General features: G+C 42.6%; 1 protein-coding gene across 8 annotated transcripts in view; it reads left to right on the top strand.

The window, feature by feature from the left end:
• The window catches only part of LOC101603740 (synuclein alpha interacting protein), a 169555-nt gene that overhangs the window by 122261 nt on the left and 34178 nt on the right, over positions 1-13116 (top strand). For all 8 annotated transcript variants that reach the window (XM_045130957.1, XM_045130951.1, XM_045130956.1 and 5 more), the window contains one exon: positions 10815-10928. In XM_045130957.1, the coding sequence (XP_044986892.1) occupies positions 10815-10928 (114 nt within the window). The remainder of the gene's footprint in view (positions 1-10814; positions 10929-13116) is intronic.

The following is a 13116-nucleotide window of genomic DNA, read 5'->3' as shown; positions in this document are numbered from 1 at the left end:
GTCCAATGAGAGCAGTCTTCAAATTGACCAGTCAGAGAAAAGAAAATGATCTGTAGCAGTGTTGAGAACGTTGTTTTGTTCTTGTTTGTTTGTTTTTCGAGGTAGGGTCTCACTCTAGAGTTGGCTGATCTGAAATTCACTCTGTAGTCTCAGGGTGGCCTCAACTCATGGCAAGTCTCCCGCCTCTGCCTCTGGAGTGAAGAACGCGTAGCTTTCACGTGAGCGCTCTCTAGCTTCTCAGCCACCCCTGGCTCCCTCTGAGACTGTGTCATGTTCTCAACAGTGAGGATAAGGAGCAAGCGTGAGGCAAGTTAAAGCACAAGGGCTTTACGGGAGACGAGCACTCAGCACATTTCAAACAGTACAGTGGGCCTTCTGCACTAACTTGTTTGGAGAGAGAGAGAGAGAGAGAGAGAGAGAGAGAGAACCCGCCAGGGCCCTTTGGCACAACAAACAAACTCTAAATGCCTATGCCACTTAGTTCATCTGGTTTTATATGGATACTGGGGAATCCAACCTGGGCCAGCAAACTTTGCATGTAAGCAAGCACCCTTAACTGCTGGGCCGTCTCCCCAGCCCCTAAAGTGGGCTCTTAATGGAACAGATCTGAGTTTAAATGTCTGCAGTACCAAGAATTGTTTATAATATCAGTGTGGATTTTGCATTCAGCTCTTTAAGAGCACAATATGTTGTCAAACAGGATACAAATTAATGCCAACTAGGGTAGAGCTAAAACTTAGAAATCATATGACAAGAAAACATGGACTTTTATAGCATTGCCACAAGGGCCTCTGTGAAATATAATCCATTACTAGATGGTTAGCTATTAAACTACTTTTAAGATGTTTGGCAAACAAGTATTGAGTTCAGTCATATTTATTAAAAAGCCAGAAGTGAAGTTCAGGGAAATATAATACATCTTGTACTTCTGCATCTATATTTTGCTTTACATAATAATTACATTCTTTAAAAGTTGCATAATGACTTTTTTTTTTTTTTTTTTTTTGGTTTTTCGAGGTAGGGTCTCACTCTAGCTCAGGCTGACTTGGAATTCACTATGTAGTCTGAGGGTATCCTCTAATTCACGGCGATCCTCCAACCTCTGCCTCCCAAGTGCTGGGATTAAAGGCATGTGCCTCCACACCCGGCTACAATTTTTACAAATGGAGTTACATAGGTATAGAATACGGAAAGTTGCTGGCTACAGAAACTACTTACAAATTCACTGAAGAACATGTTACTTTTGAAAAATAATAATCATGGTTCTTTCCCTAATATATCTTCTGGGTAAAGCTGAATTTTTAAACTTTAATTCATTTACCAATTAGTAAGGTTTTACATATTACAGAATATGTTATAGCTTATGAACTTTGCTCACTGTTAAAGTATGGCTTCAAAAATAAGATATCAAATAAATTGTTATAAGATGGAAAAATTTATGGTTCTGGTGGACATATTTTTCTTTGGTTAAAAGTTGATGCCAGGTCAAATCATGGGGCCAACATGAAGACAGGGAATTTATTGTGAAGTCAAGGTATGGTAGAGTTGAGTCTAACCATGTATACCTAAGCTACCAGATACTGTGTGGTTGCCACCATTAGAAATTTGAGTAAAATGCAGCACCTATTATTAAGGATTGAATAGCCTAGTAAATAAGGCAGGTGCTTTGGTCATTAGTGATACGAGTGCAGGATGGTGGGTTCAGGATTTGGTCCTGTGACCATGGCAGCGAGGGCTGAGATCTGCATGCTGGCCGAGTGTGTATAGAATGCAGTTCTCCTCAACTTTCCCATCTAGTGGTAGAGGACAGAATCCATCCTCTAGCACATAATGAGATACAAACATTTGTCTTGATTTATATGTCCTCTGCTTGTTAGATTTAACAGTTTGGACTCTGACAGTCATTAAGCCAACCCTCAGGATAAGGCCTTATCCAGGATTAGCATATCTTGGTGTTAATTTATTTCGGAACTGAAGTTACTATTGCCTTGCTATTACCAGACAGCCTGCAACATTAAACAGCAGTCGTTTTAATTTGTATGAAAAACATATGAAACCCACAAGACTCAGGATCTCTTATAGATTTGGAGTCTCGGGCAAAGACTTGTTTTCTGGACAATGGTTTGAGAAGTGGAACTGTTCTGTTCCATTGCTTAACCTAGGATTCATGAGAAGCAAGAAGTACAAATACCTTATGACCAGTGCTGCCCCCTTGAGGCGTGTTCTGAGACACACTGTCTACTCCGTGTTCTTTGAAATTGATGAGGTGGAGAGTCCTAAATCCTCATTCTTGTTCTTGTGAATACCAGTAACAACTAGCAGTGTTTCACCTCATTACCCAGTTGCAAGAGCCCTGCTGCCACTAAAGACAAACATGTCCAAGAGGCAGAAGTTTCTTGCGTGTGTGTCTTTCCTGACGGGAAGCAGCTAGAGATAAAGTATCAAGTCAAATGATGGCTTTGAAAGGGGCTTTAAAATCATACCAGAGTTGAACATGTCTCCTCTCTTCTTGGACTTCTTAAGTGGAACAAAGTGAATTGTGCCTGTTATACACAGAATTAATTGAAAGTTTTCTGGGCTATCCAAGAATGGCAGCTGTGGGCGTTCAGGATAGCACCAAGCTACCTTTGGAAATGGCTAAGCAAAGAAATTGGAATAAAGATTTCTAAAAACAATTTTATTTTTATATGTATTTATTTAAGGGAGGGGGGGGAGAAAGAGAGAGAGTGGAAGAGTGAGTATAGGCATACCAGGGCCTCCTGATACCACAAACAAACTCCAGATGCATGCACCACTTTGTGGACCTGGCTGCATGTGGGTACTGGGGAATTGAACCCAGGCAGTCTGGCTTTGCAAACAAGGGCTTTTAACCACTGAGCAATCTCTCCAGTCTCCAGGAAGAAAGATATCTAAAAGGTCTGATGCATATAGCAGTTTATTTTCTAAAATGTGACTAGCAAAAGAAATTATTTTAGAAGCTAAACAAACTTTTTTCCACTTCTCTTTTTTAAAAAAATATTTAATTTAATTTATTTATTTGAGAGTGACAGACAGAGAGAGAAAGAGAGAGAGAGAGAGAGAGAGAGAGAGAGAGAATGGGCGCGCCAGGGCCTCCAGCCACTGCAAACGAACTCCAGACGCATGCGCCCCCTTGTGCATCTGGCTAACGTGGATCCTGGGGAGCCAAGTCTCAAACCGGGGTCCTTAGGCTCCACAGGCAAGCATTTAACCGCTAAGCCATCTCTCCAGCCCTCCATTTCTCTTTTGTTTATTCTTATTAAGCCTAGACAAGATGGAAGGCAAGAAACAGAGCTTCTCTCTGACCTCCGCATGCACACCGTAGCACATGCTCAGCTGTACTCACACTCTTTCACGCGCGTGCACACACACACACACATTCATAATGCATACTCAGTAAATCCCTAGATAAATGAAGTATTCGTTTCAATATGATCGCAATACAAAGTTATGAACTTTACTCACAATGAAGTGTGTCTAGACATTCATAGTAAGGGACATCCAGGTTAGTTGTAACTATATGACATTAACCCACTCTAAAATACAAATGTATAAAATACAAAGGAAATTGGAAAATACCTTAAGATGAATGAAAATGAACATGCAATAAACACTTCTTCAGGAAGAAGCTAACGTTATGCTTAGAGGGAGGTTTGTGAAGGATGACAACAATGCCAAACCAGTTCCCCACAATTCTATCTCTGAAAGTGGGAAAGAAGAGTGGGCCACACCCAAAACAAGCAGAAGGAAAGATTTCATCTTTGCAGTGGGAATAAATGAGATGCAGGGCATTAAACAAAAGTAGGTATGTCACCTCACATTTTTGTACCATGTAAAATACATGTATATAGCCGGGCGTGGTGGCGCACGCCTTTAATCCCAGCACTCTGTGAGGCAGAGGTAGGAGGATCACTGTGAGTTGGAGGCCATCCTGAGACTACATAGTGAATTCCAGGTCAGCCTGGGCCAGAGTGAGACCCTACCTCGAAAAAAAAATACATGTCTATAAGCCATCTTGTTCCACATATGGTCCAGCTGGTTCCTGCTCCATTCTTTAGAAAGCATTCAGCATGGCTGAGGACATGGCTCAGAGGCGACAGGTGCTTGTTTGCAAAGCCTGCCTGCCTGAGTTCAATTCTCCAGCTCCCACATGCAGCAAGCTGCACTAGGCGGTGGCACATGGTCTGGCATTTGTTTGCAATGTCAAGAGACCCTGGCAAGCACACAAGCATGAACCCATGCACACAAATAAAATATTAAAAAAAATTTTGTTTTATTTTTATTTATTTATTTAAGAATGACACACACACACACACACACACACAGAGAGAGAGAGAGAGAGAGAGAGAGAGAGGGAGGGAGGGAGGGAGGGAGAATGGGCGCACCAGGGCCTCCAGCCACTGCAAACGAACTCCAGACGCATGTGCCACCTTGTGCATCTGGCTTCCCTGGGTCCTGGGGAATTGAGCCTTGAACCAGGGTCCATAGGCTTCACAGGCAAGTGCTTAACCACTAAGCCATCTCTCCAGCCCCAAATAGAATATTTGTAAAAAGAAAGAATTAAGTAAATATATAGTGCAGGGGGTTGTTTTTACTTCTGTAGGAGAGACTTGGCATGCTCACATAGTGAAATTTCAGGAGCTTCCGGAAGGAAAGGATTGTCTACAAAGGTAGGCTGTTTGAAGTGAGTCCGTGAAGGGAAGTGCAGTGCCAGGGCTCAGCAGCCTCCAGGGCACAGTTGCACCGAAACCTGATGGGGTACTTATGCAAATTGGAGACAGAGGCTAAGTAGAGGTGGCAGCCAACTTTGACCTGTGACTATTGGAGGCAGTTCTCATCTGGCCAAGGCCACCCCACAGAAGGGAGTCAAAGCAGAAGCGACCTCAAACTCACTCTTTCCTGATCTCCTGCCCCTGATCTGCATTAGCCAGACGCAGCCAGAAGCCAGGGTCCAGGAGCAGGGAGTGCAGAGACAAGAGAGTCCTGCTACCTGATCATGCCAATACAGGCGTATGTCACTTGACAATGAAGGCTCATTCTGAGATGAGTCATTAGGAGATGCTGTCCTTGGAAAAACACCACAGGGCATATTTACATGAACACAGTTAACATAGGTTGTGTAAGTGACCTTGGCGTAATGAGAGATTTGGTACACATAAAATGTGTGAGGCTGGGATGGAGAGATGGCTTAGCGGTTAAGCGCTTGCCTGTGAAGCCTAAGGACCCCGGTTCGAGGCTCGCTTCCCCAGGTCCCACGTTAGCCAGATGCACAAGGGGGCGCACGCGTCTGGAGTTCGTTTGCAGAGGCTGGAAGCCCTGGCGCGCCCATTCCCTCTCTCTCTCCCTCTATCTGTCTTTCTCTCTGTGTCTGTCGCTCTCAAATAAATAAATAAATAAATAAATAAAAAACGTGTGAGGCTGACAGAACAAAACATCTGTTTAACAGTCAACTTTTGTAAGTTGAAGGAGCAAAGACTAAAAGAATGAGACTGAGCACAACATAGCAAGTATAGCAACCTGTAAGGGAGTTGTTTGTTATCAAGCATCTCTATGATTTTATGGGGCTACTGTGATATATGCAGTTGACAAAAGCATCATTTTGGGGCATATCACTGTACCTCAAAAGAATCATCAACATGAAATTCTGTTACTCAATAGGAAAAGATGAAGGTTGAGCAGATTCTTTGCATGCCTTCCTCTCAGAATGCACCTTTTCATCTCAAGGAGTTGTTAAGATTCAAAAATAAAGAGAGAATAACCTTTTTATACTAGCTCAAGTGTTGCCCACCTCGAACCCTTCCCTGGCTCTGTGCCCACAGTAATTTTCTCTTTCTGTGTGAGTCCCTCATACTGTGCAAACCAGGGAGGAAGTTAAGTGCCTCGTTTGACTCCCAGCATTACACAGAGAATCCAGGAGAGTTCTGTAAGAGAAGGAAGCAAGGATTCTGGGCTTAGCGAACTTGCGGGTTACCTTGTTTTATCATTATAATGGTGTCACAAAAATAGCTGCTGTCATCTGTTTCACATGAGACAGCTGTGTGTCCAAGAGATGAAGTAACATGTGCAAGGACTTGAGAGCAAGTCATGGGCGGAGCATGCAAGTCCACCCTAAGCTCTGAGGCCAAATCCCTAGGACACGCAGATTACTCTGTAGCGGATGGTCAGAACCCCCTCCACATGTGTGTGGACTGCATCTTAACTGTTCTCATATATTGTTCACTTTCTGAAACTTTCACAGTGCCTGGGAGTAAAACCTAATGACGATATGGGGCTGGAGAGATGGCTTAGTGGTTAAGACACTTGCCTGGGATGCCTAAGGACCCAGGTTCGGTTCCCCAGAACCCATGTAAGCCAGATGCACAAGGTGGCATATGTGTCTGGAGTTTGTTTGCAGTGGTTGGATGCCCTGACAGGCCCATTCACTCTCTCTTATCTGCCACCCTCTCTCTCACACACAAATAAATAATAAAATATTAAAAAATCTCATGATAATTTAAAGTTGGAAGAGAAGTGTAGATTTGAAAAAACAATGAGAATAATATCCTTATAAAAACTCCAAAAAATTTTCCTTTTTTTCTGCTTACTTCTACTTTATTGTACCTCTTTATTATAACTGAGGATCATTTAAAAATTTTGTTTGTTTGTTTGTTTGTTTATTTATTTATTTATTTGAGAGTGACAGACAGAGAGAAAGAGGCAGAGAGAGAGAGAGAGAGAGAGAGAGGGAGAGAGAATGGGGTGCCAGGGCCTCCAATAACTGTAAATGAACTCCAGACGCATGTGCCCTCTTGTGCATTTGGCTAATGTGAGTCCTGGGGAATTGAGCCAGGGTCCTTAGGCTTCACAGGCAAGCGCTTAACTGCTAAGCCATCTCTCCAGCCCTGAGGATCATTTTTTGTTTCCTAAAAAGTGTTTATCAATGTTTTGCCTTCTGTAGCAACCATTTTATCTATTTTTTTAAAAAAATTGTAAGTAGTTTACTAGTTGATATAGTTACCTGATTACTTAGTGTCAATTATTATTTAAAATGTGAATTTGTTAATATTTCACTAACAGATCTGATAGCTTTGTTTGGGGTTTGGAAAAGTATTGCTCCATTGTGTAATCCGTAATTAAGGGTGCCCACTCCAGACAGTGTTCCATGCTAGCTTGGCTGGCAAACAACTGGGATGTTCTCATGTTGCTAGCATACATGTGACTTAGTTAACCACTTTTGAAATCAGTTTGACAGCTTTTAAAAATAATCATTTTTTAAGACTTAAGTAGCCTTTGTTTTTTGTTTTGTTTTGTTTCTTCAAGGTAGGGTCTCATTCTAGCCCAGCTGACCTGGAATTCACTATGTAATCTCAGGGTGGCCTCGAACTCATGGAGATCCACCTACCTCCGCCATTAAGCAGCCTTTTGTGGGAGGAAAATCATCAGTAGTCTTCTCCAGCAGTGGACCTTGAAAGCCTCATGCCTGGCCAGTCAGGCCAAATGTACCAACTGGTACAATGGTGGCATGTCTGTTATAGGAGAAACCAACTGCTCTGTATTTGGATTTGAGGTCCACTCCACAGGAGGGAATACCTGCCTGGTATTGAAAACCTAATCAAAAGACTTTGGCTTGGGAGGTCATATGCCTTAGTTTGGGTGGGTGGGGGGGCTTCTACTGTTATCTGGCTAAATGGATATATTATGTCCATTAAACTTCCCTGTAAATATTTGTTCTTATATTAATGCTACTGTCACTTTTGGCAAGAGGAGCTTCTCTTTTCAGTGTTCAGCACTAAGTGAGACATCTCTCTCACACTTTCCAAGGCTCAGGGACCATTGTGGAAGAGGAGGCAGAAAGAATGTACGCACCAGAGGAGGAGCTCTTACAAGGCTGTCTGCGAGACTCACAGTGCCCTTAGTGTTCATGACCTCACAGTGGCTGATGGCACCCACCCAAGACTTGCACAATAGGAGGGAAAAGGGTGATGACAGTAAAACTAAAGACAGACTAGTTGGAAAGAAGAAGAGATTCAGTGGATGGGAGATTGAGAGGGGGAAAGGGGAGACTGGTGAGAATGGGTGATGATCATTGTATTGTTTATATTTATGGAAGTTGTCAATAAAGTTTTTTTAAAACATGATGTACCCCCATGTGCTCTCCAGAAAGCCACACTTCCCACCACCTCCTAATTATGCCATCAGTTTATGAAATTATGAATCTAAAACCGGGAATGATGGCACAAACCTGCAATCCCAGAACTCTGAAGGTGGAGGCAGGAGGAAATCCTCAGCCACATAGCAAGTTGGAGGCTGGCCTGGGCTACATAGGATCCTATATTTTTCTCTCTCCTCAGACAGATAAATAATGATTGCTAGATAGCTAGATAGATAAATGATAGATGATAGAGAAATGCCTCAACAGGTAAGAATGCTTGCCATGCAAGCATAAGGGCTTGAATTCGATCCCCTGTACCCATGTCAAAAGTCAGCAACTGTTAGCCAGGCGTGGTGGTGCACGCCTTTAATCCCAGCACTCAGGAGGCAGAGGTAGGAGGATCGCCGTGAGTTCGAGGCCTCCCTGAGACTACATAGTGAATTCCAGGTCAGCCTGAGCTAGAGTGAGACCCTACCTTGAAAAAAAAAAGTCCAGAACTTTTATTGACAACTTCCATATATACAGACGCTATGCCATGATATGCTGTGACATAATCCCCTCTCACTTCTTTCCCTTTCCTCCCCTCTATCTTCTTCATTATCTTCACAGAATCCCTTCTTTCCAACTAGTTCCTCTTCTGTTTTGATGTCATCTTATTTCCCCTTTTGCTCTGCAGGTTTTGTGTAGGGCATATCAGCCAACTGTGAAGTCAGGAGTACTACGGCCATTTTGTGTCTGGAATAGAGTATTGAAAAGCACCCTCTTCCTTTAGTTCTTACATTCTTCCCACTACCTCTTCCTCAGTGGCCCCTGAGCCTTGGAGGATGTGACAGACATGTCTCACTTAGTGCTGAAAACTCCGCTGCCTTTTCTTCTTAGTACTTTGGTAGCAGTTTTGTGTCTCCCTAGTAGTCACCAGCATTTGAAAAGAGAAGCTTTGCTAACCAAAAGTGAGAGTAGCAATAATTCATGTGAGCATGAATATAAATATTTAGAGGGTAGTTTGGTGGGCATAATATTCCCTTTAGCCAGAAAATAGTAATAATTCCACCCCCCTTCAAGGCTTATGAGCTCCCTAGCCATAGGCTTTTCATTAGGCTTTCAGTACCAAGCAGGAATTTCCTCCCAGGTACTGTGCCTCCAGTTAACCCAAGAGCAGCTGGTTCCCCCATAGCAGACACGTCACCATGGCACTTTTTGTTACACTTGGCCTGGCTGGCCAGCCATAGAGTTTGCAGGGTCCAGTGCTGGTAAAGACCACTGATGACATTTCTCCCTCGGCAGGCTATGTGGCACTTTCCAGCCCCATGACAGCAAGAGTCTGATAGCTTTTTGCAAGTTCAAACACACACCTATCACTTATTTCAGAAATTCTAGTCCTACGTACTTGTCTAAGACAAATGAAAGCCTATATTTTAAAAAAATAGTCACAGCAGTCACATTCATAATGTCATCCAAATGGAAGCAACCTGACTTTCTATCAGGTTGACAGGCCAGTGAGCTGTGCCGTAACGGTACAACAGGGTAGAGCGGCCTCAGCAGTGAAAACGGACGACTCCGGGTACAAGAGGCGGATTAAAGACGCCAGAACAAAGGTGGCCAGCGCTGAGCTCTTATGACAGAGCTTACCAGTGGTTGCTCAGGGGCAAAGAGGAGAGCCGTGAGAGCTAAGGAGCATTAGAACACTTCTGGGGTGATGGAAATGTTGTGATGGAGTTGCAGCTCCAATCAAAAGTAATGAAACTGGGCTGGAGAGATGGCTTAGCGGTTAAGCGCTTGCCTGTGAAGCCTAAGGACCCCGGTTCAAGGCTCGGTTCCCCAGGTCCCACGTTAGCCAGATGCACAAGGGGGCGCACGCGTCTGGAGTTCGTTTGCAGAGGCTGGAAGCCCTGGCGCGCCCATTCTCTCTCTCTCCCTCTATCTGTCTTTCTCTCTGTGTCTGTCGCTCTCAAATAAATAAATAAATAAATAAATAAATAAATAAATAAATAAAAATTTAAAAATAGTAATAATGAAACTGGGGGGACCGGAGAGATGACTCAGTGGTCAAGGTGCTTGCCTGCAAAGCCCGATGAGCACGTTCAGTTCTCCAGCACCCACGTAAGCTAGATAGGCAGAGGGGCACTTGTGTCTGGAGTTTGTTTGTGGTGGCTGGAGGCCCTGGCACACTCATTCTCTTTGTCTTCTTTCTCTCTCTCTCTGCTTGCAAATAAATAAATAAATAATTTAAAAAATAATCCAACTGTACACTAACAAATGGAACATGTTACATGCATATGACACTTCAATAGAGCGATCTCATTCATTCATGCATGTAGTTGATAAGAAATCATTTGAGGTACATCAGAAGAGATAATACAGTGTGTGTTGTGCCCGGAGCCTATGTAGGCATTCTACCTCGCAATTACACCCCTAGCCCAACAGGGTGATATTAAAGTAACTGATTAAAATCAGTAAAATGCATTCAGGTTAAAATTCTGCAATTGATTTAGAAGCAAAAATCACAAATTAAGAACAAAACAGGCAATATCTTTAAATTGCAAATAAATACAGGCCAGGTATAAAAGCCAAAATTCATTTATCTTCCCATAGTAAAATTAGTATCTTTGGGACCATTTCCAAGTCTAACTACATTGAATTTCTGTCTGTTCTTTTCTATATCTAGAATGGACAGCTGGAGTGTGTACGCTGGATGGTGAGTGAAACGGAAGCCATTGCAGAACTGAGTTGTTCTAAGGACTTCCCAAGCCTGATTCATTACGCAGGCTGCTATGGCCAGGTATGGAGTCTGTACGTCTCTTCCTTTATGTGCCTCGTGATCTGCCTTTCTTATTAGTTCATCAGATTCTAGCAATCATATCATCAAAAATATATCCAGCCAGGCACGGTGGCTCACACCTTTAATCCCAGCACTTGGGAGGCAGAGGTAGGAGGATCGCTGAAAGTTTGAGGCCACTCTGAGACTACATAGTGAATTCCAAGTCAGCCTGAACTAGAGTGAGACTGTACCTTGAAAAACCCTATATCTATATCTCCCAAGACTTGCAAACAGTGATATTCACTGTAACATCTTTTAAAGAAGGCATGTTTTAAACAGCCTAAATGTCCCAAGATATTGATAAATTATGAAATTATATCCATATTTTTGGATTGTGGAATTTTGTGAGGAAATGTTAATTGCTTTGTATTAACTAGAATATATGGGTTGGAGAGATAGCTTAGTGGTTAAAGCATTTGCCTACAAAGCCAAAAGACCCCATTTCAATTCCCCAGAACCCATGTTAGCCAGATGCACAAGGGGGCACATGTGTCTGGAGTTCATTTGCCATGGCTGGAGGCCCTGGTGTGCCCATTATCTCTCTCAAATAACAAATAAATAAATAAAAATATATGATACAGAACTGTCACTGTAATTTAGTACCAACTCTGAATGGTGGAGAAGCAGAAATGGAAGAGAAAACAAGACTAGAAAAAGCTGCAGCACAGCATTTTACAGGTAGTGCCATGTAGGGTGGCATTAAAAGTGACTTAAATTCTGTCAGTGCCTTTTAGTTTAAGTGCATATGTTAAACATTTATCAAAAAGAAAATTGATATAATTTATTGAACCCAAAGCTAAGAGGCAAATTTTTATGACATTAATCAAGGAAGTCCCATTGGAGCAAAGATGAACCAGCATGCTAACTAGATGACTCGTACGAGTAATTTCTACCTTAGAAAATCCCAACATTATTAATAGATGTCCACAGACCACAATCCGGCACATTAAATCCCAATCTCCCTTTGAGGGGGTGATTATAAATTATCTTTGAAAACATCGAAACCACACAATGCCAATCTGTCTTTACAAATAAGGAAGTCAGCACAGTATGAAAATAGGTTTAATCAAGTTTTCTTGTGGCAAAGAAAATTGCTTCTCATGCATATAACCATATCCCGTTTGGCTTCACGGACTTTCCTACTAGCAGTAAATTGTTGTGTTGTCAATGAGAGACTGTGCTTTTCCAAGCATGACAATCACATTTTTCAAAAAAAAAAAAAGTCTGAGGAATATTGCCATAGTCTGCCTTTCTTCCCTTTTGTTGTTGCATTTATTTATTTATTTATTTATTTATTTATTTATTTATTTATTTGAGACAGAGTCTATGTACTAGCCTGAAGCACACACTACTAGATGGCCTCAAGCTCACTGTCCTCCGACCTCTGCCTCCAGAGTGCTGGGATTAGAAGTGTGTGCTACCATGAAAAATATAGCAATTTTTCTTTCTTTTTTTTTTTTAAATTATTTATTTATTTATTTATTTGAGAGCAACAGACACAGAGAGAAAGACAGAGGGAGGGAGAGAGAGAGAGAATGGGTGCGCCAGGGCTTCCAGCCTCTGCAAACGAACTCCAGACGCGTGCGCCCCCTTGTGCATCTGGCTAACGTGGGACCTGGGGAAGCGAGCCTCGAACCGGGGTCCTTAGGCTTCACAGGCAAGCACTTAACCGCTAAGCCATCTCTCCAGCCCATAGCAATTTTTCTTTGTAAGAATCATGTTTGCTGCTTCTGTATCAACTTCCATTTGGTACAGGTATAGATACATATATTTTTAAAATTTTTATTTGTTTGTTCATTTCTTTGAGAGTGACAGACATAGACAGAAAGAGGCCGATAGAGAGAGAGAGAGAGAGAATGGACGCTCCAGGGCCTCCAGCCACTGCAAACTGACTCCAGATGCATGTGCCTCCTGCATATGGCTTACGTGGGACCTGGAGAATCAAGCCTTGAACTGGGGTCCTTAGGCTTCTCAGGCAAGCGCTCAACTGCTAAGCTATCTCTCCAGCCCTAGATACCTATTTTGAATGATCTAAGTAAAGCACACACGTAGTTTCCTTTGTGCGCCAGGTTTCTGCCTTTGGAGCCTCTGTACATTATCCGACCCTCAAAACAATTCTATGAGATATTGATTTCACCCCTTCTAGAGA

Source organism: Jaculus jaculus, chromosome 12 (genome assembly GCF_020740685.1).
Source record: "Jaculus jaculus isolate mJacJac1 chromosome 12, mJacJac1.mat.Y.cur, whole genome shotgun sequence".
NCBI lineage: Eukaryota > Metazoa > Chordata > Mammalia > Rodentia > Dipodidae > Jaculus > Jaculus jaculus.
Note: the sequence above shows the minus strand (reverse complement) of the source record. Positions and strands in the feature narration are given on the sequence as shown.